Source organism: Electrona antarctica (assembly GCF_951216825.1).
Source record: "Electrona antarctica genome assembly, chromosome: 19".
Taxonomy (NCBI): Eukaryota; Metazoa; Chordata; class Actinopteri; order Myctophiformes; family Myctophidae; genus Electrona; species Electrona antarctica.
The window spans coordinates 23,591,063-23,616,482 of record NC_136800.1 but is presented as its reverse complement, the minus strand read 5'-3'; the positions used below and the strand labels follow the sequence as shown (position 1 = coordinate 23,616,482).

The 25,420-nt window shown below is 44.8% G+C and overlaps 1 protein-coding gene across 1 annotated transcript in view; it reads left to right on the top strand.

The window, feature by feature from the left end:
• Positions 1–4,590: 4,590 nt before the first annotated feature.
• Positions 4,591–25,420, top strand: part of hecw1b (HECT, C2 and WW domain containing E3 ubiquitin protein ligase 1b) — a gene marked incomplete at its 5' end in the record, with an annotated part of 34,486 nt that continues 13,656 nt past the window's right edge. Inside the window, 20 exons of the mRNA XM_079529250.1 lie at positions 4,591–4,707; positions 7,426–7,603; positions 9,228–9,335; positions 9,901–9,995; positions 11,298–11,373; positions 12,085–12,254; positions 12,720–12,862; positions 13,030–13,130; positions 14,141–14,348; positions 14,764–15,646; positions 17,139–17,312; positions 17,807–17,979; positions 19,014–19,129; positions 20,702–20,895; positions 21,452–21,567; positions 21,823–21,950; positions 22,747–22,755; positions 23,040–23,111; positions 24,532–24,682; positions 24,869–25,020. Coding sequence (XP_079385376.1) covers positions 4,591–4,707; positions 7,426–7,603; positions 9,228–9,335; positions 9,901–9,995; positions 11,298–11,373; positions 12,085–12,254; positions 12,720–12,862; positions 13,030–13,130; positions 14,141–14,348; positions 14,764–15,646; positions 17,139–17,312; positions 17,807–17,979; positions 19,014–19,129; positions 20,702–20,895; positions 21,452–21,567; positions 21,823–21,950; positions 22,747–22,755; positions 23,040–23,111; positions 24,532–24,682; positions 24,869–25,020 — 3,364 coding nt within the window. The remainder of the gene's footprint in view (positions 4,708–7,425; positions 7,604–9,227; positions 9,336–9,900; positions 9,996–11,297; positions 11,374–12,084; positions 12,255–12,719; positions 12,863–13,029; positions 13,131–14,140; positions 14,349–14,763; positions 15,647–17,138; positions 17,313–17,806; positions 17,980–19,013; positions 19,130–20,701; positions 20,896–21,451; positions 21,568–21,822; positions 21,951–22,746; positions 22,756–23,039; positions 23,112–24,531; positions 24,683–24,868; positions 25,021–25,420) is intronic.

Sequence of the window (25,420 nt, the reverse complement as noted above, 5' to 3'; positions counted from 1 at the left end):
CGGGCATTGGCCTGTGTGTTTTGAAGGGATGGCCCTTGGTTGACTGCTATTTATAATTGAAACTCCGTAAGTTTGTCACTTTCGGGGCGGGGAGGAAGATATTTAGGACAACCAAGATGGAAAGAAATTTTATATAGCTTCAGCTTTATAGCTTAATTTATTATTATTACAAAGTTTGTTTTGCTGACATTTTTGCAGCAGTTCGGATTTTAACTATTTAAACACACACACACACACACACACACACACACACAATTTACAATTTACACACACACCTACAGTAGGCCTACCTATTGTTTTTTGCCCTTTTCCCCCTTTTCTCCACAATTTTGTCATTATTCAAATGGATTCTTCCCCACACGTATGTGTCATCACTGCTGTTGTAGGCCTATGCTACTGACTCTCCTGCCAGTGAGGAGCCCCCACAGGAGGAGGAGGACGTAGAGCACCTATCTGCAGGGGACATCACCCTCCCTGCCCGGCTTCCCTTCCGCGAGCACGGGCCAATAGAGACCACCGTGGTGGTGGTGGTGGTAGATTCGAACCCACAACCTCTGCGGTGGTGGGCAGGCACTGCCACCCGAGCCCAAGAATGAACATTCTGACTCTTTAGTAGATAGTGAACATTATTTAAAATGTTTTATATTATTATTTTTATTATTATTATTATTAGTAGTAGTAGCCTAGTAGTAGCAGTATAGTAGTAGTAGTAGTAATAGCAAGGGCCTGCAGTACAGCTTGCAGGGCCCTGAGTGAGACTATTTCAAATATAGGTACAACTGTTGCTTCTGTCGAAACCGTATCGGTCACCGATTTGTAACGCACGCCGGTTTCTTAACCACTCGGTGGGAGGAGACTCTAAAATAGCAGATCCAGTGTCGGGAGCAGCCTTATAACTCTATGGGAGCAATGGTGCGCTGAACACACACGTTCATTCACTGGGCACGCAGACGCAAAAAGTGTCGTTCGGTTCTTGATTGTGTTAAGTAACATGCATGCAAATCACATGCACACGTGCAAAGCGCACGTGCATGGGGCCTTATTTTGATTTGGTGTAGCGCCAGGGCCCTCAGAGGGGTTGATTCGGCACTGAGTAATAGTAATAGTAATTGCGACCGTAGGTCGCATTTACTATGAAAAAGTCTATCAGTGAGTCCGTCACCCCACGCCTCCATATATGGTCATGCCTCTAGACATCACATGACATCATCAGGGATGGAGATCCCTGATTCAATATTAAGCCCATATATGGAGATCCCTGACGTCATCAATATTGGCTGGCAACTCTACATCTGAAGAGTTAAGTCTTAAAAAGACAAAAGAGTGGCCGCACACACTGATAGCCAAAGTGCCGATTATTTATTTGGATGCAGAGTAGAATAGAAACCAACGTTTCGGCAGGTACAACTGCCTTCTTCAGGGTCTTCTTCTTCAGGGCCTTCTTCAGGGTCTACATCTGACCTCAAACCCTTAGATCTCCATATATGGAGCTGACCTGTTCTGACATTCCATATGTTGATCCTTCCCCATCTGTCCTTTCTCTTCGATGTCTCCCTTTTGACTGATACCTGTCCATTCAATCTCTAGACGGGCCCGCCCCAAAGTTATTAGTGCAACCGCGCCCGGCAGCCGGCGAAAACAGTTCTCAACTGGCCCGAAAATTAAGGCCTGGCCCTACCTGGGCCCTAATCAAACCCTGTACACTCTAGACACTGCCCCTGCTACCACCCTTAGATCTCCATATATGGAGCTGACCTGTTCTGACATTCCATATGTTGATCTGACCTCATCAAACCCTGTACACTCAAGACATGCTCTTTCTGTACAGGCCATATACAGTATGTATATGGCCTGTACAGAATTAATTCCATATGTTGATCCGACCCCCCATGCCAAAGTGCCAGCGCTCGCCCAGCAGTCTGCCGTCCGTCACCCAGGCTGATGCGTGCACGTGACCTCGCTCTTTAGGGCGTCTTACTGGTGGTAGTTGTAGTAGTAGTAGTAGTAGTATAGCTAAGTAAGCTAACCTGAGATAACTATTTCCATAGACAACACCCTGGTAACTTCGGTTCCAACAGCCAAGAACCTTGGTGTTGTCCTGGACAGTCAGCTCTCATTCAAGACACACATCACAGCGGTCACTCGATCCTATACGTTTACATTCTATAACACTCGAAGGATTAGACCCTTCCTCACCCAGGAGTCAGCCCAGCTCCTTATCCAGACATAAGTCATATCAAAACTTGACTATTGTAACTCTCTCCTTACTGGCCTTCCGGCAGGCTTCAACCAGTCAAAATTCCCCCCCATCCCCATCCATTGTCCAATAGTGATCCTTGATGACTATTTCTATGTATTATATGTATTACCATGTTGTTCTTGCTTACTGTAAATCACTCTGGATTAAGAGTGTCTTAATGCCTAAATTGCAAATTGTAGTAGTAGTAGTAGTAGTAGTAGAAGTAGTTGTAGTTGTAGTAGTAATAGAATTTACAATTTTGGCATTTAGCAGACATTAAATGGTGGTGCTATGGTTTTATTTTAAATATGTTAACATATTATGCCAATATATGGCAAGTATATGCAGGATATAGCCTATATTGCATATATTATGCCATATTCAGGTTCATATATTATGTGCATATATGTGGATAAAAAGGAAATATGTCTCTATATAGCTTATGCAATTTATATTTCCATGTGGGGGGGGGGGGGGGGTGCGCCAGCTAGGTCGGGACTCGGGAGGTACAAAGGGTGCATGGCCAAAATGGTTTGGGAACCGCTGCTCTATACTAACAATATACATGTAGCCTACATTGAAACCATAGGATCGAAGTGTGGAGTGGAGTATGTAGAGGTGAGTGTTGGGGGGTGAGGGAGTCTGAAGGGGTGAGTGCTATAGGGTTACAATTTAGTAGGCAGAGGTGAGTTTTTAGACTACGTTGGAAGATTCGGAGTGAGTCTGCAGTTCTGATTGCAATGGGAATTTCATTCCATAGTTTTGGAGCCAGAAGGGAGAAGAGTCTTGGGAGTGTGAAGTGTTATTTTAAAATCAGATGGATAGACTGCATAATAACTACTGATACTGATGGAAAAAAGGCAAATTACCAATGTATCGCACCCCACCCCAAAACATGATCATCAAGTATTATTATTGTTATTATAAGGAGGAAGATTTTTATTTTTTATTTTTTTATAAAAGTGTACAGAAAGTGTAAAAATTATGTTTTTATGTGGACACCACCACCAATGTTAAGTATGCCCGGTTTTACTGGTGGGTGGTGATCCACCTGAACTGAAGCTGCACCCACAGCTGTTGTTGTATGATAAAGGGGGAGGGGATGATAAGTCTAAAAAGTTTTTAAAAGTTTAAAAGAACTCAGATCAGCATACAAGGCCGTAATACCACAAACATTTTCATTGTTCATTTAGGCTTGTTAAGCAGTCTTACAGCCTGGGGGAGAAAACTGTTCTTCAGTCTGCTTGTGTTGGCTTTGATACTCTGGTACCTCTTCCCTGAGGGCAGAAGCATGAAAAAAACATTTTGGGGGTGTGTGGGGTCCTTTATGATCCTCAGGGACTTCCTGAGACAGCGCTGAGTGTACAGTTCCTCCAAACTGGGCAGCCAACATCCAGTGATGCGCTCGGCTGAGCACACCAGCCTCCTGAGAGCCTTCTGGTCCTTGTCAGTGCAGCTCCCATACCAGCTGGTGAAGCTGCTCGTCAGCAGGCTCTCTATTGTCCCTCGGTAGAAGTTCTTGATGATTTGTGGACTCAGGCCGAACTTCTTGAGGCGCCTGAGTCCATATAAGTGCTGTTGCGCTTTTGCAACCACCACAGTTGTGTGTGCCTCCCATTTGAGTTTTTCATGGATGTTCACCCCCAGGTAGTTGAAGGTTTCCGCACCCTCTCCACCACAGCACCGTTGACAATGACAGTAGGTTGTGGATCCCTCCCCCGCCTGTAGTCCACGATGACCTCCTTGGTCTTGGAGACATTCATCAGGAGATGATTCTCTTCACACCACCACTCTAAGTTGGTAACTTCCTCTCTGTACGCTGCCTCATTGTCTCCAGTGATCAGCCCCACCACCACCGTGTCATCAGCAAACTTCACGATGGTGTTTGTAGGGTGTGAGGCCACACAGTCGTGTGTATAGAGGAGTACAGGAGTGGACTGGGAACACCCAGTGGTGCTCCTGTATTGAGAGTCAATGGGGAGGAGGTACAGTCGCCCACTCTCACCACCTGGGGGTGGCCTGTCAGAAAGAAAGAAACCCTAAATACAAAGGGAAGACATCATCATTGCACATAAGAACCACACAACACATCTAATGAAGTACTGTCACCTCACAAAACTGGAAAATATACAAAAATCACGGCACTCCATCTTTAAGTTTAAACATACCTGTGTTACAGTTGTACTTGGAGTGCTCACCCCCCATCTATACCAAATATGTACTGCAGAAATAGCCGATCAACAAGCTCACAACATCTGCCTCTTTTTCTCTCTCTCTCTCTCTCTCTCTCTCTCTCTCTCTCTCTCTCTCTCCACAGTGTAGTGCATCAGTGAAGGCCGGTGAGTTCAACCATGGCGTCTCCATCTCGCCCATCTCAGAAACGCCGCCGGGGGAAGAGAGACGTGAACCGTCACAGTTTAAACCCAGAACACTTCCAGAGGCTGGACTTCCACAATGGCATCCCGCAGGTCAGCACTAGTGGTCGGGGGGAAAAAAGCACCATTTAACTTGACTTTTTCTGAAAAATCATGCTGCTATACATATCGAGAGTGTAACGATATACAACTGCATCGAAAAAACTATTTTAATTTCAAGAATCGAAGTCTATCGAAATGTAAACAGCAACATATTGTATCGTTTGACTTTATCCCACTATCAGAATACACAACGTCATCAAACAGCACACTTATGATAACATCGTTGTAAAGGCCACAGGTTTTTGCTTTACACCTTTTTTTTCGTGGCGCTAGAGCTCAACCTTTTTTCTTTTTTTTGTGATTTCTAGACAGGGTGGGGGCATTCGGGCAAGTGGCTAAATATGTTTTTTACGCAATCGTTCACTCGCCCTCGGAAAGTTGACTTATTTTTAAGAAATACGAGACAATTTAGCCATGGTTCACATGGCACTCGTCTGTCATGACAGAACTTCACCCTGTTTTACGCACTTTTTCCATTTACAACATTAACGTCTACATAAATGTTCAGATTTCAAATATAATGTTGCCACAGTGGACATTTTCTCAGTTTTTCCACCATAGGCTTTCAACTACGTGCCCCTATCTGTTCTGATACATTATAACTCTGAGAAAATGGCCACCGATCGGATTAAAATGCTTTTTATTGAACAATACGGTAGATATGGGTGCTGATACCCACCCGAGCAGAATTGTAACATCCATGGCCCTGGGGTGAGCACTTTATATTTGAAATCGGAACGCGTATGGTCTGTAAATGGAGACAGTGCGTAAAACAGTTCAGGGCTACCAATATGAAACAAGCTTGTAGATTTTTGGTTTCAGAATCTAGAAGCTGCAGTTCAAGCGGTTTATAATCAGAGTCAGATTATCCTTATATCTTTATACTTTATTCCATGCGTCAAGTTGCACAATCACCACTGAAATCGGAGATCTGTTTCCTCTCCATCTCCCTCTCCCTCCGTGTTACAAAACATATGCAGACAGTTTGTAATCGCCTGGTAGAGACATTATTATAAGATATGATCAATTAAACTTACAATAGCCTATATCAATATCAAAAACCGCAGCCATTAAGTCAAAAAGTATTTATTTAAAGACATTTAAGCCTCGGACAAAGCCAACAGCCGAGTTGACAAATCATGACAATAAAAACATTTTTTGCGGCCGAACAAAAAAGGGCAGGGTACAACACCTTTTTTAGAGTCACTTTGATACTGTACCTGTCAGAAAGGGGAGAGGCCGAGGGGGAGTGTGTGTGTAAACACAGATCTGCGATTCAACCTAGTATGCCTTTAAATTAAAGTAAGTATATGCTACCAAAAACAGTACCAAAAGTCAAACCATTGTGCAGACTGTCCCATTTCAAGTTTCCAAATGTACTGTATAAAATATACAAATATATGTTTTATATATAGCCAAAGTTTAAATAGGGCTGACGTAGCCTGGGCAGCATTCCTTTTCGGGTTTATGATCTGGTCGGGAGCGAATGATATCGCTGTCATGTTGTAGTAATGTTTTGCAGTTAACAATAATCTGGAACTTCCTTTTCCCTCAAACCGATTTTTCTCAATAAAAGCTGCAGGCTACGAGAGCTTTTATTGTTATTCTTCCGGTTTGAGGGAAAAGAAAGTTCCGATTGATTGTTCCTAGTGCCTGATGACTACAAAACAATACTACCACATGCCGTAGCGATATCATCCGCTTCAGACCGGTTCACACAGCAATTTTGTAACACAGACTGGTGACGCGAGGTTAGGGCTGACATGGTTAATGTATTTTTCGTAATACAAAGAAACACAGAAAATGCATTCTCACTCCCAAGATGCAAATGTGTGGTGGCACACTTTGAATAGGGTTAGGATTCTGTCCCTATTGGGACGTAACTCGGAACGGCGGCGCGTTTGCTGATGCAGCAGATGCAGCAGCATCCAAATGTGAAAAAAGAGAAAGCAACCATATCACCCCTTTCTGGCTGTCTGCATGTAGCCTTGCATAGCCAGCCCTCATCTGCCTTTGCAATGCATATTGCCCCAGGCGCATTAAGTCTGGCCCCTCTCAATTGTGGGAGGACTTCACGGCCGAAGTGGTGACGAGCCAACCAGATTCGCCTGGAACCAGGCTATAACCAACCAGGGCCCAGTATGCAATGGGGCGGGACATTGCGAAAAATAATCGAACCCCACCCCACCCCACATTTGTCCCATGAAGTCATGCACCTTTTACTTTGTTATAGGCTCTATGCAGATATGCCAATTTGGAAATAACTCGTCCTACCTCCGGGCCTCTTCCGACTTCCTTCACAGGTGCTACCGATAATACTAATGAAGGCTCTATTCCATTCTGGTCAAACAGAGTCAGGGTGCTGCTATTGTGCTATTTATGTTGGAAACACTGGAAACACTGCTACACCAGTGGTCTCAAAGAGTCCTTGAGTGGGTTCCAAATGGCCCTGTGCGGGTGTGGAACTCTGAGAGTGTACCCTGACTTATTTGTACACTCTCAGAGTTATGGGGCCCTTGAAATTGAAATGGAGGAATGTTTGAGAACCACTGTACACTAAATGGAACATAGCCTTAATTTGTATCATCGGTAACACCTTGGAAGTCGGAAGAGGCCCAGATGTTGGAAGAGTTATCATGCATGTCTTGCCTGCCGTCTCCGAGGCCTTGCATGGTTGAAAAATGTGAATACCCCACAATGCATTTCCAGGAGCGAGGTCGTGCTCCGCGCTCCACCAGTGACACCGACCTGCTCACCTCGCACTGTCGCTCCGCCCTGACTGCTAGCTCCTCCCACTACGCCATTGGTCAATCACAGGACATCGCCGTCAGCTGGGACATCAAGGAGGAGGTGGATGCTGGCGACTGGATCGGCATGTACCTTATTGGTGAGATTGACATAGGCTGATTGTTTTCTCATTCAACAGTAAACAAAGCAACATACAGCATATATAAGTGTACAGGGTGGTCTGCACATTTCTGAAGAGACAATTCAAGTAATTTTGAGACCTTTTTAATACCTCTAAAATGGAAAATAAATAAATAAAATTAGACCATATTACTGCGTCAAAAGTATTCCACAGACTATACTGTGAAGTATTGTCAAACGTTGGTCAAATTGTCAAATATTACGATATATTAAGAAAGAAAGACATTGTGTGAGCTTGAAGTAAGATAATCATCAACATCATTTATCTGTGGAAACTAAATGTGTATGACTCAAATCGTACAATAGAGGGTATGCGTGTGACATCATCATCATACCCGAAAGTTATGCGGAAACAACGTTAAACTCACTTTGACACTCGATTTGAAAAAAACTCTGAGAAATTCCATTAACCTTTAGTTCATTAGTCTTACTGCCGGGGAAGTTTTCAGAATAAAGGTGCTAGAGTGCCAAGCAGATCGGCAGATTTTACTCTGAATTCTGAATAGAATTCTTCTATTACTGCCTCGCCTGATGTCTCTTTAGAAGCGTTAATATTCCAAACGAGATGCTTGATTAAGTCAGAAATGAGGAGAGTGCCGTAGATTTAGAGTAAATTGACAGTTTTGTCGGCCCATAAACAAGGAAGTGAATGATGTGCCTTGCTTACTAGGCACAGTAGGCAGGAGGGATCCATTCACATGTACCCCATAGGCAGGAGGGATCCATTCACATGTATCCCATAGGCAGGAGGGTTCCATTCACATGTATCCCATGAGGAGGGATCCATTCACGTTTCCCCAGCCCGATCTCACACAAACACGGTGAAATATCATGGATTGGCAATTCCGTACATACACTACTAGAAAACCCCCAAATCTGTACATATTATCCCATAGCCTGGAGGGATCTAATCACATAAATATATATCGTTCTTGTCATTGACTGGTTTGAAACACAATCAGGAGTTACCTTCCATGGCCTTTCCCACAAATATGTGACACTGATCCTGTGTGTGTGTGTGTGTGTGTGTGTGTGTGTGTGTGTGTGTGTGTGTGTGTGTGTGTGTGTGTGTGTGTGTGTGTGTGTGTGTGTGTGTGTGTGTGTGTGTGTGTGTGTGTGTGTGTGTGTGTGTGTGTGTGTGTGTGTGTGTGTGTGTGTGTGTGTGTGTGTGTAATGCATTAGAGAAATAGGCATCAACTATTCTATTGTGAGGACCATTTTCCTGGTCCTGTCGATCGAAAATCGACTAAAGTGGACGTTTTCAATATGTTTTGGCCATTATCTGGAACGGAAAGTCCAATCTGCTCAGTTTAAAGCTTGTTGGATGCGTGCACACTTGGCACAAGCCATAATTCGTCCCTGAAGAGAAATGATTGTTTTATGGTTTAAATGCAGAGTAGGAAAAGATTCAGGTTGGGCATTTAGCGTTAGGATTAGACATTCAGAGGTTAGATTTATTTGGGTTTTGTCAGATAGCCAGATAGCCAATTACAAGCTTGTTGATGTTCTCCCAAGTATAGTAATACAAATCTGTCTGTCTGTCTGTCTGTCTGTCTGTCTGTCTGTCTGTCTGTCTGTCTCAGATGAAGTGCAGTCAGAGAACTTTGTAGAGTATAAGAATCGGGGGGTAAATGGATCCCATAAAGGTCAGATCAGATGGAAGATCGAGGCCAACTCCTACTTTGTAGAGCGTAAGTACACAACACACACGCACCACACAACAACACGCTAACGCTACACTACACTTTAACCTGAGGCTGATTCTACAAATGCTTTCTGAAAAATGTATGTTGCTATATCAGTAAACAGGCAGCTGTTGACCATAACAACAATTATTTTACATTCTCTAATTGTGTAGACTTGCAGATGCAGATGTTCAACAAAAATGTAACTCTTGAGAGCGTAAAATGACACCAAATTGACCTGTAAGGATCCATTTGGTTTCATTTTCTGCTCTCAAGAGTTAACGATCTAGAAGGGTCCATTTGGTCACCAACTCCATCATTTAGCTGGGGACCACCTGGAACCTCCTCAAGGACCACTGGTTGAAAACCACTGTTATATACCAGACTAACACTGAGTGTGTGTGTGTGTGTGTGTGTGTGTGTGTGTGTGTGTGTGTGTGTGTGTGTGTGTGTGTGTGTGTGTGTGTGTGTGTGTGTGTGTGTGTGTGTGTGTGTGTGTGTGTGTGTGTGTGTGTGTGTGTGTGTGTGTGTGCATGCGTGTGCGCATGCGTGTGTGCATGCATGCGTGCAGCTGAGACCCAGGTGTGTTTTAAGTACTACCACGGAGTGAGCGGAGCGCTGAGAGCCACCACCCCCACCATCACCATCAAGAACCCCTCTGCACCGGTCAGACAAACACACACACACACACACACACACACACACACACACACACACACACACACACACACACACACACACACACACACACACACACACACACACACACACACACCCTAGGAGCTCAATGAGAGTCATTGTCAGTGAAATTTCGTATTCTACAAAATTACTCCTATAAAAGCAGTGTTTTTTGTGCCATGGACCCCCAAATTGATATATATTTGGCCGCAGACCCCCCATCTGGAATTGTGTTGAGCCAAGGACCAATTCCAAACCCTTTCAAGATTTTGAAACATGTTGATGTACAAGCTTCTCTATCTGCTATTGTTCTAAATCCTAAGTTTTCTTACTTTTTTTATCCCACAATTTTTGTAAGCCATTTTTTTTACCCAGTGTCAACTGTAATCCTGGGGGCTAGACTCCTTCTGCCAACCTGGGGAGAGCAACGGACTGACCTCATGCTTCCTTCCATGCATGAGGAGTCCAAGCCGCCTCTTTTCACCTGACACCCAGCTGCGTGGGGTTTCCTCATGCTATATGCAGGGCCCACCTGCAGTTCTTTGACCAGTAGGCTCGACGGCTTCAACTGCTGCCGATATATGTTTATTTTGTGCCAGGAAAACAAAATACATCTTCAATACATATTCTACAGCTTGGTAGGCTGCAGATAACCAACACACCAACACAGCCAACGCAAAGTGTATGCTTAATCAATAACAGATAAATATCGGCTACTGCCATCGGTTAATGTCAGTTTTTGTTAGTGCTCTGACTGACAGCTGTTGGGAAGAAGCATTTACTAAGCCTCCAGCCCTGGAGCTGTGTTTCCTTTTCTCCACAGATTAGAACAGCAAGTCTTTAAACCTTTATATGGTTGACATTTGGACTGACATGTGGAACTGCTGACCTGAAGCACAGCTGACTGACTGGCTGACTGACTGATCTGATTATCTTACAGACACAGACAGACAGACAGACAGACAGACAGACAGACAGACAGACAGACAGACATAATGTGGGGGCGGCAGTGGCTCAGGGGTAGAGTGGCTGGATAGTAACCGCAAGGTTGCCAGTTCGATCCCAGGCTCCCCCAGAGGTAGTGTCGAAGTGTCCTTGAGCAAGACACTGAACCCCTAATTGCTCCTGATGTGCTGGTTGGCGCCTTGCATGGTTTCTTCCGCCATCGGTGTATGAATGTGTGTGTGAATCAGTGAATGTAATGCAAAATCTATGTAAAGCGCCTTGGATAAAGGCGCTATATAAATGCACCATTTACCATTTAGTGTGTGTGTGTGCGTGTGCGTGCAGGTTTTCAGACAGTCGTCTACAGAGGAGGTGTCTCAGTCCCAGGGCACTAGAAGACTGATCAGCTTCACTTTGTCAGGTCCGCATGCACGCAGCACCAATACACAACTCGCCGCCTTTTTTATAGTAAACTCTTTTATAGTAAACTCGTTAAGTACATTTATGTACTTAACGGTAGTAATGAACCAAAATAACGCTCCACTCTTCGGAATAAATAACCAATGAAAAGTATTAACAAGAGCTTGTGACGTGCGACATGTTGTGAGTTTGAAGATAGCTATGTTCAACATCCGTGCACAACCAAGCATAACAGGACTTGTCTTATGCTGCGTTCAGACGGGCAGTCGCAAAGATACAGTCCAACATTAATTTTCAATGGAAGCCAGCGACATGAAGATACAAAGATACATCCAACGTTTGTAGCTGCTGCAAAAGCTACTAAAGCTACAAAAAGTTGAGCTGGTTAACTACAGCTAAAGATACAAAGCTACAAATATGCTATGTAGCTTTGCATATTCGCATCTGCCACTGTATGAACGTTATTCGTTTTTATTTTGTTTTTCGTCAGTGGAAAAAAAGTAGTCGGCGAAAATGTATCCATATAGCTTTAGTGCAAGGGTTCCCAAACCTTTCAGCCCTCGTTGATCTACAAGCTCACACCGCCTCGCAGTACACTTATATTGTCTTTTTTGCAATGTTCCAATGTTCGATACAAAAAACACAATCAGTTGTGTGACAATCGTCCCACACTTAAATGTGTAATGGTGACAGCCTTAGTGGTGTTTTGCAGACTTCCAGGCGGTGGCCCTGAAGAAGGGCATGTTCTTCAACCCTGACCCGTACCTGAAGATCAGCATCCAGCCCGGCAAGCACAGCATCTTCCCCTCCTTACCTCACCACGGACAGGACAAACGCTCAGGGATCATTCTGAACACCACCACCCCCCAGTGGAAGAGAGAGGTATGCACGCACGCATGCACTATAGGCATGTCATTATAGGAAATCGATTAAAATCGATTTAAACTGGTGACAATTTAAATCACGATTAAATCACAATTTGAACCGTGATGCAAACAGCAGAGGGCTTTTTTTTTTTTACAAAAAAAAAGAAAATACAGGATCTTTGAAGATAATTGATAAAAAAAAACATCTGTCATTTGCTAATACTAATACTGTAATAAAAAAAGGCTGGACAATCATTTTGTGTTTAAATCATGAAATTCATATTGTGAACCCACACACACACACACACACACACACACACACACACACACACACACACACAATACAACACGATATAAGCCAAATACAATTAAGCCATAGGGTTGTTTCTTATTTATTAAACATTCAACACTCAAACATCTGGAGAAAACTCTCTCTCACACTCTCTCTTTCTCTCTCTCTCTCTCTCGCTCTGTCTCCCAGAGGTTCAGTTTCGTGTCTCTTCCCACTGATGTCCTTGAGGTGGAGGTGAAGGATAAGTTTGCTAAAAGTCGTCCCATAATCAAACGCTTCCTGGGTAAACTGTCCATGCCTGTGCAGAGGCTGCTGGAGAAGCACGCCCTCGGGTGAGACCACACGTTGATCTAATGCATGCCAAGGACCTCTACACTGTCTGTATGTGGCTGCGAACCCCCCTGGAAATGTACACACGTATTGTATTCAATACAATTGTAAATATATATTTTGGAATAAAAACGGTGATAAAGTATGTTATAAAATGTGTTCTCTCCAGTGATCGTGTGGTTAGTTATTCTCTGGGTCGCAGGCTGCCAACGGAACACGTCAGTGGTCAGCTGCAATTTCGCTTCGAAATCACCTCCGCCATCCATGCAGGTGCGTGCGTGTGTGTGTGTGTGTTCACTGGAGAGAAAAGAAAGGAAGTACGATACACTATGTGTCAGTGCCCAGGAGATGCATTGTAAAGGCTCAATGCATAGCAGCCATATTAGAAAGAAATACTTAATACTTAAGTATGCTAATTAAGGCTCCATTCTGGTCAAACAGAGCCAGGGTGCAGATGGTGTGCATGTTGGCTCACTGGAAACACTCTGCTACACCAGTGGGTCTCAAAGTGTGGTCCAGGGACCCTCATAGTTCCTTGAGGAGGGGGTTCCAAATGGCCCCTTATGGGTGTACGTGTCTCTGTGCGGTTCCATTTGGTTCCATTTGTACACAGAGTTATGGGGGTCCTTGTGAGAACCACTGTACACTAATGGAACATAGACTCCATTAGTATCTTTGGTAACATTTACACTTGATTGTATTACCTCTCAGTAAACATTTTCAAGTCGCTAGTTTAAAGTCTTCTTCCAATTACCATGATTTAGTATGCGTTTAGAAACGTATGGTCCCATATATTTTTGAAGGGCGCTAGATCCTCTTATGTCACAAACATTGTCCTAACACAAACATTAAATGCCATTGATAATGAATGGCCATTTGAGTGTTTGTGTAAACACAAACATTATGTAAACACAAACATTGAAGACAAATGTGGGAATTCAGATGATGTATGATAAGAGCGCCCCTCACTTCACACAGGTGTGTTTTTTTTAATTAATGTTTATTAAGAGCAGTTATGACGTAAATCGTTTGCCAGCCAAGTCTATGGACTATGTTTGTTTAGGGCACTAATAACAATGTAAGACAATATAAATACATGTGAGTGTGATTTTTAATGACGGACAATATTCAATCCTGTGGGTTAATGATTAATCACCAGGGGGGGGGGGGGGGTCGACGACTCACATAACGAGTCCTCTCATAGTGTGGTTCAGCCAAGCATGCCGACTTCCTTCTTCTCTCCAACTCCGTAAAGACGAGTAACAATGTGTGTCTTTCAGACGATGAAGACACATCTCTCAGTACCGAGTGTTCCCCAGCTCGCTCCGCCTCCACGCCCCACAGAGACACCCAGGCCTCCAGGCCTGCCGACCCAGCTGATGACACCCTCAGCATGGGTGCATGCGCCCCGTACCTGTCCTTGGACAACGCCCAGCCCGGAGCCACTGCGGAAATGACTATAGTTTCATACGAAAACCTTTGCGCCAGGTGATAATACTTTTGGATTTTTTTTTTCATATTTCTTTTTCATTGTGTTTTTCATTTATTATAATTTTTTAAAGCAGGTTTGCTCATTCACAACACTCAACAACCCAAAAGGCTACATTTCCGGGCTGATACCCGTCACACACAACATGCACACGCCCATGCTTGTTGTCTTGACGGAGCGTGGCACATTTTATTAGCGACATTGATTTCAGACCCGGGAATTGTAGTTGTAGAATTTTCTCCAGAAAAGTCTGTATCAAATATGAATGAATTTGCCATGTTGTGCTGTAATATAGAAAGGTGTGAATCGTTACCTGGTGAATTGTAATCAAATTGAATCGTGAGGGCAGTGCCAATGCAGACCTCGCTCTCGTAATAGAGCTTTTACTCTAATAACCCTGCCCTCTTTGCCCAGCGGTATGTCGGAGCATTTAGCGGGGAAAGACGCAGAGCAGAGCTCCGGAGGCGGGGGAGGGGCTTTCCCGGGAGAAGCGGCGTCGGGTCAGAATAAGGAGGAGGACGATTTTGGCGGGACGTCCAACGGGTCGGGAGGACTGTCTCCTCTCCTCCCCACCCTGGATGAGATGAGCGAGGACGGGAGCAGACACACTCCTTCCACCCCGCAGCCTTTCCTCCTGGAGGAAGAGCAGGAGCGTGCCGTCGGCCTCCAGAGACTGGCGCCGGGAGGCGCGGAGGAGGAGGAGAGGGAGGTAGGCACCTGGTGGAACAGTAACTCACCACCTTTACCGGGAGGCGCGGAGGAGGAGGATAGGGAGGTAGGCACCTGGTGGAACAGTAACTCACCACCTTTACCGGGAGGCGCGGAGGAGGAGGAGAGGGAGGTAGGCACCTGGTGGAACAGTAACTCACCACCTTTACCGGGAGGCGCGGAGGAGGAGGAGAGGGAGGTAGGCACCTGGTGGAACAGTAACTCACCACCTTTACCGGGAGGCGCGGAGGAGGAGGAGAGGGAGGTAGGCACCTGGTGGAACAGTAACTCACCACCTTTACCGGGAGGCGCTGAGGAGGATAAGGAGGTAGGCACCTGGTGGAACAGTAACTCACCACCTTTACCGGGAGGCGAGGAGGAGGACGAGAGGGAGGTAGGCACCTGGTGGAACAGTAACTCACCACCTTTACCGGGAGGCGCGGAGGAGGAGGAGAGGGAGGTAGGCACCTGGTGGAACAGTAACTCACCACCTTTACCGGGAGGCGCGGAGGAGGAGGAGAGGGAGGTAGGCACCTGGTGGAACAGTAACTCACCACCTTTACCGGGAGGCGCTGAGGAGGATAAGGAGGTAGGCACCTGGTGGAACAGTAACTCACCACCTTTACTCAGTGGTAGGAAAAAAAGTACTCACAATGTTTTACGTGCTATCTATGAATATAATCATACCCCCTAGGCTAGGGTACGGCATCAGCCATCAACGAACATGTTCGTACCACCCGTCTAATCCATATATGAAAGTGGTGACCGTCAATTTACCTTTTAGCATTGCTCCGGTTGCTATGGAGCACCCACCAGCTATGGGATCTTTTACATCCAGGCTCCATTAAATCCATTAAAAGCAAGATTTTCAAAGCCCTGTATCTCTAAAACTTCGAGCGCTGTCCATGGTCAGCCGTCACGCAGCCCGATGATCGTAAATCATTTGTGACTTCGTCTCGCATCGCTCCGGAAATGTAACAGTTTCTGACGAGAGCTAAGGGGCATGCACGAATGGTGCTGATCACTGCTCATAACAAAAGCCCCCACCTCACTGATAACCTGGAAATGAAACAAAGAATTAAGTATGCGGCCAAATTTAATTCAGGGGTCCTTGAAATGAAAAATGTTTCAGAACCACTGCCCAAGTGCCCAGGGGTCCCTGAATGCCCTGTTGAAGATGCTTGTGTTTTCATGAAATAAAGAAACTCAAACTTTATACAAGAGAGTACATTGATCTTCAAGAATCTGCACCCATCAGCTACAGAGACTATCAACTTGACTCCCTGAGTAGAGCGCCTTCACCTAGCACGGTTTTGTTGCCCTGTTGAAGACCCATGGTGTTCTGTTCCCACAACGTGTTGTATACATCCAGTATGTTAACGAAGTTAAACAGACAGCCAAACTCGTTTTTCACAAGCCAGGAAGGGAGCGTCCTTGCTCCTTTATTTATCCACAATCTCCGACAGGTGAAAATTACGTGTAAAACTGTAGCAAACAGAAAAGACACAAATGTCTTGGCTATCATAGAAAAATAACATTATGAATTTAAACTGGCAAATAAGTGCTAATATGAAATGTAAACACAATTACATGCAATCATATGCTAGTCAGACATAAACATGTAAAGTTGCCATTGACATCATCATTTTTTAACCAATATGAATTATTGTCCAATGTCCATATGAATTTGCAAATAAACAAATCAAAACTGTTCACAGAAAGAGAATCATGTTCAAACTTACAGCCATTGCTTTCGAGGGTATGAAAAAAGGTAGAGATACAACAAACACGGTCACAATGTGCTTATCTGCTTGTTCTCTAATGGAGTCTACATTATATAAAAGTATATAAAAGGTCTACACTCAGTACACTGTGTTCTGAAGCTTCTTCTACCCACAATGCATTGCTAACTTCCTGCTACCATTGTAAGCATATCAAAATAAAAGCATTCATCAGTTGACTACAAGCAATGTAAACTTAACATTTAAACATGAACTAAAAGCATGAACTCAAACTGAGGGCAGAACACATGGACTAGACATTACAAATATAATGACAACTTGTCATCATTTCTATTGCAGGAGAACGGCGCCAGGTCGGCAAGGCCCCAGGCGGAGGGCCAGGTCGGCCCCAGGGGGTCCCAGCTCACACTGGCGGACCACCACAGACAAACCGAAGACGTCACAACGAGAGAAGATGGAGAAAAAGAAGCGAGGGAGCGACGGAGAGAGGAGAAGAGTGGAGAGACCCAGGAGGTAGGGACTTCTGCCAATCTACAAACTCACAACGTATCCATGTAGATAGACTAGGGGAGAAAAAAAGCAGCCTTTTCTACAAGCTGATAAAAATGTAAACGCTGATTTGCATAGAAATTACGTTGACATAAAAAGCGAATGAATGTATTCGCTTTTGTTGGTGTGAATGGGGCTTTAGTCATAGTCCATGAATAACATTCCTTTTAGTTTGAGTTATATTTTGCAGTGTTTTACTTTTAGTCTAGTTTTAGTTGACTAAATATCAGTAATTCAATTGTAACTTTAGAAATGTGTAGATACCCTACACTTATACCGTATGTTGGTTTGTTTACTGTTGAGTGAGAAAACTACGGAGCCTAAACAACATTGCACAAATAAAACAAGGAAATAAAATAAAAATGATAACATGGGTATCTCCCTGCATGGGGGTCCCGAATGATCCACAGTTTGGGAACCACTGGTGTAAGTGTATACTTGTGCTACTGCCCCACCAGGGGTCGGAGGAGAGTAGGAGTCAGAGGGATGGAGCGGTGGACGGAGCAGGGGGAGGGGGGGGCGTCCACATCAGGACCGGCGCTCCCAGGAAGAGAAGCAGACCCTGCTCCCTGCCCGTGTCCCAGCTGGAGACCGTCATCGCCTCGGCGTGCGAGGAGCCCGAGACCCCCAGGTCGGTGCAAAAAGGACGCCGCTTTGGAAGGGATTAGTTCACCAAACCAATGTAAAAGTTTGACCGAAAAGTTCAATTTTGAGTTGTTGTTTTTTGGTCATCTGAAATGTTTCGGTTTCAGTCTACATGTAGTTTTTGTTGACGAAATCTACAGTTTATTTAAGGCCTATTCATACTCATACTCGGTGATGAGGTGGTTATGAGGTGGTGATGAGGTGGTTATGAGGTGGTTATGAGGTGGTGATGAGGTGGTGATGAGGTGGTTATGAGGTGGTTATGAGGTGGTTATGAGGTGGTGATGAGGTGGTTATGAGGTGGTGATGAGGTGGTGATGAGGTGGTTATGAGGTGGTGATGAGGTGGTGATGAGGTGGTTATGAGGTGGTTATGAGGTGGTTATGAGGTGGTGATGAGGTGGTTATGAGGTGGTGATGAGGTGGTGATGAGGTGGTTATGAGGTGGTTATGAGGTGGTGATGAGGTGGTTATGAGGTGGTTATGAGGTGGTTATGAGGTGGTGATGAGGTGGTTATGAGGTGGTGATGAGGTGGTGATGAGGTGGTTATGAGGTGCTTATGAGGTGGTCACCTCATAAGCCTCATCACTTAAAACTGGAGTATGAATAGGCCTTGAGTCGACTGAAGTGTATTATTTTGGCGGGCATCGATGGTGTCGTAAATGACTTCATTCATACTGATTCATAGCGGCAAGATAGATCAGCTATTTTCTGTAGGAGGAGGAGCAAAACGTGTGTAGAAGAAATGGGCCACCACACTACAAATAAGTTTGAGAAGCACTGGTGTACATTATAATGGTTGTCAAAGATGTTACCGTATAGAGGGAGGGGGGTAGTGACTTGTTTTGTGTGTGTGTGTGTGTGTGTGTGTGTGTGTGTGTGTGTGTGTGTGTGTGTGTGTGTGTGTGTGTGTGTGTGTGTGTGTGTGTGTGTGTGTGTGTGTGTGTGTGTGTGTGTGTGTGTGTGTGTGTGTGTGTGTGTGTGTGTGTGTGTGTGTGTGTGTACGTGTACGTTCTCCAGGTCCCACTACATCAGAATCCACCATCTTCTCCACAGCCTGCCCTCCGCCCAGCCCGATGGAACCCCGCTCCACACCAACGGATGGGACCCCTCCATGGACACCAGCGCACATGCAGGTTAGACCACTGTTTCCCAAACAGTGGCTCAGGACTTTTTACCGTTTCCTATATTAGTTAGGGAAAGATAGCTGAATTTTGGACCAATCTGGAAAATAAATGTTTACCGGTATAGCTTTATTCACAAAATGTGTTCCTAAAGGTGTCTACTATCACCTCTGAATTAGCTACTGAAAAGTGGGGGTACCATTAACAACCTATATGCAGGCAAAATGTACACATTTTAATTCTGCTTTAAGTAGTATGTGATGATGGGTCAAACTAGGCCACTAGGGTTTTTATGATGATTTCATGAGTCCATTCCACAAAAATCACTCCTTGAGCTAAACACGGCAATAGCCGTCATCACAAATGTGAAGAGGTCATCACTGTATTGTCCAATTATGGATGGACGAGATATGGCTACATTGAGGAAATATATGTGATCAGACATGTGCTCTCATCGGAGAGAAAGAAGGAACTGCCGATAGTATCACATTCCATGGGGCAATAAACAGGCTGCATGCAGGAGTTGGATGCAGCCTGCCTTCCTGCTAGTAGTGAGGGGTGTTTTACGACACCTACAGAGGAAGGGGGGCTGACTCACAAGGCACACACATATAATGGCAGGGGGGGCAATGTGTGACCAAGTACCACTTTAATCCTGTCATATGTGTATAATATGTGTTCTAGAGTCAATACTTAGATATTGGGTTACCAAACACCTTTATAATAATATCTAAGAGTCTACCGGGTTTAAGCTGGTCAGAGAGGGTTCCAGGCTTGCATCACAAGGAGTGTGATGCAAGTGACAGGCGAGGGCTTAGAACCGCCTCTCCCACAGGCGGAGAAGGGGCCACTGGGCTTTTGATTGGCCGGGGAGGAGTGACCCATCCAGAGCCTGCAGCTGTATCATGTGTGTAAGCTAGCAGGGGAGTAGATTCAGGGGGAGACCATCAGGGAGCAGGAAGGCGGGAGGCCAGTGGTGAGCATATAGAAATGTGTTTAATTGATATCATGTGTTGTGTTGTGTTGTGTGATGTTAGATTATAACAATGTATGTATCTGTGCCTCTTGTTTGTCTCCCAGATTTAAAACCATAGCATAACCATAGCTACACCAGGTGATCATAGCTATAACATAGCAGGTATAACCAGGTGAACATGGGTTGTAGACTACCATAGGTGAACTTAAGTTGGTAGTGTTGAGCTAAATAGTACCAAGATCAACAGGGGCTGAACTCCTCAAAGACAGCTAGGAGAGGAACAGACTATTAGGCAAAGATCCAGAGTACCGTATCCACCTGTGTCATGGGGAGGGAGAAACAAACCAGTGTGTATGTTTTATGTGTTTGTATTGTATAATGAGCTAATAAACCTTATAAAAAGCATGTTGAGTTTGTAAGAGAAGCGATTATTGGAACATTTAGTTTAGCCTATGCGTGTTAATTCTTTAGTAAATCCCGTCTGCTGCTAGAGTCTGTCGGATACTCGGCTAATCTCCCAAAATCCGAACAATCACATTTGGAAAAGCTACTGGTAAGCATTTATTTTCCAGACTGGTCCAAAATTCGGCTAACTATGTCTGTTCCAGGGCCGGAGGATGTGCTGAGCAGCAGGGATTTGAGTCCACCCGTCGGTGCGTCGGGCAGCTGTGATAACGATGAGAAGCTAGCGGAGCCGCTGAGCCCCTCAGACGCACCCAGACGCACGCTCCCTCGCTCGCTGTCTGTGGAGCGTCTGTCCGACCTGGCACTGCTGCTGGACGAGCAGGGAAGACACCCACAGGTAACTAAAGTTAAAGGTCAAAGTCCTACTATTTGTCATATACGTTGCTGTATGCAAAATTAGTTCTCCACATTTTACCCATCTCTTGGAGCGGTGAGCCGCAGGCATGCCCCATTCGGGAAGCATTTATTTTGTGGTTGATCTGACCCCCCAATCCAACCCTTGATGCTGAGTGCCAGGCAGGGAGGCATTGGGTACCATTTTTACAGTCTTTGGTATGATCCGGCCGGGGCTCGAACCCCGACCTCCCATTTTCCGGGCGGCCACTCTAACCACAAGGAAATTCACCTAGAAGATTTAATGTATCCGCTGAGCAAATGTCAGTACTTGCGCATGGAACCATATTTAAATCCGGTTTAGAAGAGGAAAGTTACCCATTAAAACCGGGAAAGGGTCTGTGTCATTTTAGATTGAGGGGTGGGAAGGGGGGGTCCTTTACACAAAGAAGTTTGAGAACCACTGATTTAGAAGGCATTTGTAGAATCGATCTCTTTCTTTGGGTTAAATTAGCATTTAACTATGATAAGTGCATAAACTTGTAAACATCCTCGTGCAGGGTCAGGTGAGAGGGAGGCGGCGAGGAAGACGCCGTGGTGATGAGGAGGATGATGAGGATGATGATGAAGATGAGTGTGCACCGTGCTGCAGTCACTCTTTTTACACTCATAACAGGTCTGTGCACGCACGCACGCACGGACACACACACACACACACACACTCTTGCACGCACACAAACTGTACCCTTTCTCCCTCACTGTCGGCAGGGCAGTGACACACACACACACACACGCGCGCGCACACAAGTATCATTTTAGGACACAGATTTTCTTTTAACGTAATCCGCAATATGTGTGTGTGTGTGTGTGTGTGTGTGTGTGTGCGCGTGTGCGTGCGTGCGTGCGTGCGTGCGTGCGTGCGTGCGTGCAGGTCAGATGATCATGAGGATAAAGATGAGGACGATATGGACGGCGACAACACATCGCCATGGCAACAGGTGGCCACGCCCACCCAGGATCAAAGCCCACAGCGCTCACCGCTGACCAATGGCATGGCTCGTAAGTTCCATGATATTTCTATACCTCTCTGACCAATGGCATGGCTCGTAAGTTCCATGATATTTCTATACCTCTCTGACCAATGGCATGGCTCGTAAGTTCCATGATATTTCTATACCTCTCTGACCAATGGCATGGCTCGTAAGTTCCATGATATTTCTATACCTCTCTGACCAATGGCATGGTTCGTAAGTTCCATGCTATTTATATACCTCTCTGACCAATGGCATGGTTCGTAAGTTCCATGCTATTTCTATACCTCTCTGACCAATGGCATGGCTCGTAAGTTCCATGATATTTCTATACCTCTCTGACCAATGGCATGGCTCGTAAGTTCCATGCTATTTCTATACCTCTCTGACCAATGGCATGGTTCGTAAATTCCATGATATTTCTAATTTTCTATACCTCTGACCAATGGCATGGCTCATAAGTTCCCTGATATTTCTATACCTTAACAACAATAATAATTGCGATTACGATTATTATTTGAGTTTTTGCCGCTGGGAACTTTGGAACATAAACGTTTGGCTTTAAGACTTCTTGAACACTAATTGCACAGGGCGGGGTTATTAATAGACATTTAATCTTTACTTGACAAAGTGTGTTTGTGTCGTGTTTGTGTGGTAACAACAGGTTTGTTTTTAAAACAGTTCTCCTGCCGCTAATTGTTTGATCCAGTGTTCCGCCGCGGCATAATTCCCGCTATTTGTTTTATGTGTCTAAATCGCCCATGTTTGTGTGTAACAGGGTTGTGTGGTAACATGTTTGTGTGTAACATGTTTGTGTGTAACAGGGTTGTGTGGTAACATGGTTGTGTTGTAGCCTGACATGTTTGTGTGTAACAGGTGTGTGTAACATGGTTGTGTGGTAACATGTTTGTGTTTAACAGGAGTGTGTAACATGGTTGTGTGGTAAACAGGTTTGTGTGGATACAGGTTTGTGTGTAACATGGTTGTGTGGTAACATGTTTGCGTGTAACGTGGTTGTGTGGTAACAGGTTTGTGTGGATACAGGTTTGTGTGTAACACATTAGTGAAAAACATGGTTGCATTTCTGTGGTATCAGATATGTCATCTTGTTTTCCAGCAGTTGGTCAGCTTCCTGCTCTGAGGCCACCCCCCCATCACTACCCCACCATAGATGAACCTCTACCCTCTAGTAAGACAGACACACACACACACACACACACACACACACACACACACACACACACACACACACACACACACACACACACACACACACACACATAGGAGCACTGTTTATTTCATTGCATTGTAGTGACTGACTCGAGTTGACTCGGTGGCGGAAGTGTGCCAAGTCAGTTCAGTTCAGTTCAGTTTTATTTTGGTCATAAAAAGAAAAGAAAAAAAACATTACATTACATGTATTCATTTCGTCGTGTTTTTTTTACACTTTTTTGTTTTTGTAGAGACCAAAAGGGTTTAGGCTGAAGCCAATGGCTTATTGTGCCTATCCCAGGGGGGAGTGGGGGGGACATAAAACTGACAGAGAAACAAAAGAGAGAAAAAACAAACTATTTTAGATGTATACATTCTTTTAAATGTATTAATTGAGCTACACTTTTTCAGTTCATTGTCTAAGCCGTTCCACAGTTTCACACCTCTTACGCTTATACATCTCGCCTTTTTGTTGGTTCTTGCCTTAGTCCCCCTGAATATGCCGAATCCCCTAAGATTGTACCTGCTCTCTCGAGCCTCGAACAACTCCTGGACACAGGGCGGAAGCAGTCTGTTATGTGCTTCATACATTATAACTGCTGTTGAGAGGTCTACCAGATCATGCAATTTTAGGGTGTGTGACTGAATAAAAAGTGGATTTGTTGGTGCGTAATATTCGGCGTGATTTATAATTCGGATTGCTTTCTTTTGGAGAAGAAATATGGGGTTGATGTTTGATTTATAGTAAATGGGCTCTATGCACACAGAGATACTGATGCTGTATTATATATATTTGTAGGCTGGCCTGGGAGGCGTGTGTGGACAGTCATGGGTTGTATTAAATGTGTGTGTGTGTGTGTGTGTGTGTGTGTGTGTGTGTGTGTGTGTGTGTGTGTGTGTGTGTGTGTGTGTGTGTGTGTGTGTGTGTGTGTGTGTGTGTGTGTGTGTGTGTGTGTGTGTGTGTGTGTGTGTGTGTGTGTGTGTATATTGTAGGCTGGGAGGCATGTGTGGACAGTCAGCGGGTGTATTATATATATTTGTAGGCTGGGAGGCGTGTGGTGTGTGGACAGTCATCGGGTGTAATATTTGTAGGCTGGGAGGCACGTGTGGACAGTCATCGGGTGTATTATATATATTTGTAGGCTGGGAGGCGCGTGTGGACAGTCATCGAGTGTATTATATATATTTGTAGCCTAGGCTGGGAGGCGTGTGTGGACAGTCATCGGGTGTATTATATATATTTGTAGGCTGGGAGGCGTGTGTGGACAGTCATCGGGTGTATTATATATATTTGTAGGCTGGGAGGCGTGTGTGGACAGTCATCGGGTGTATTATATATATTTGTAGGCTGGGAGGCACGTGTGGACAGTCATCGGGTGTATTATATATATTTGTAGGCTGGGAGGCGCGTGTGGACAGTCATGGGCGGGTGTTCTACGTGGACCACGTCAACAGGACCACCACCTGGCAGAGACCCACCACCGCTGCTACGCCCGACGGCATGAGACGTTCTGGATCTCTCCACCAGATGGAGCAACTCAACAGAAGGTACGCCACGAATAGAGCTTATAGTTTTGAATTTTATTTGAACATTGTGTTTATTTAGTTTTAAGTTACTGTTACCAATTTCAGTTGTGTTTTTACTTTTTATTCGTTTTAGTGATAGTTTTTAGTTCAGTGTGTTGTAGTCCGGAGCGTGCTTCAAACGGCTTTTGCGTGCTCGTGCGTGTCCAGGTACCAGACCATCCAGCGCACCATGGCCTGTGACGGTGGAGGGGGGGGTGAGGATGAGGAGGGAGAGGATGAAGGTGGGGGACAGAGGGGCGAGGATGGAGAAGCCCTGAACAGCAGCGAGACGGACTCTACACCGGAAACAGCCAACACCGGTACGTTGAGGTGGTGGAAAAAGTACTCCTATTCTTAAAAAATATCAATACTGCAATGTAGAAATACTCGTAAAAGTCAAGTAAGTACTTTTTCTGTTGAGTAAAAGTCCGGAATTCAAAATGTACTTGAGTAAAAGTACAAAAAGCTATTAAAATGTACTTAAAGTTCCATTCTACAGAATGTCCCATTTAAAGTTTCCAAATGTATAAAAACATATTTTGACAAGCTCACAATGTGTCACATCGTGACATTTGGTTAATGTGTGTTTTGCAATAATAATCAAAATCTACAGTTTCAAAATATTAAAAAAATGTAGGGCAAAGGTTTTTCCTTTGCCTCTAGGGAGTGTGCATTCAACGTGTGCAGTTATAAGGTGCAGTATAGGTTAGGCTTACCATA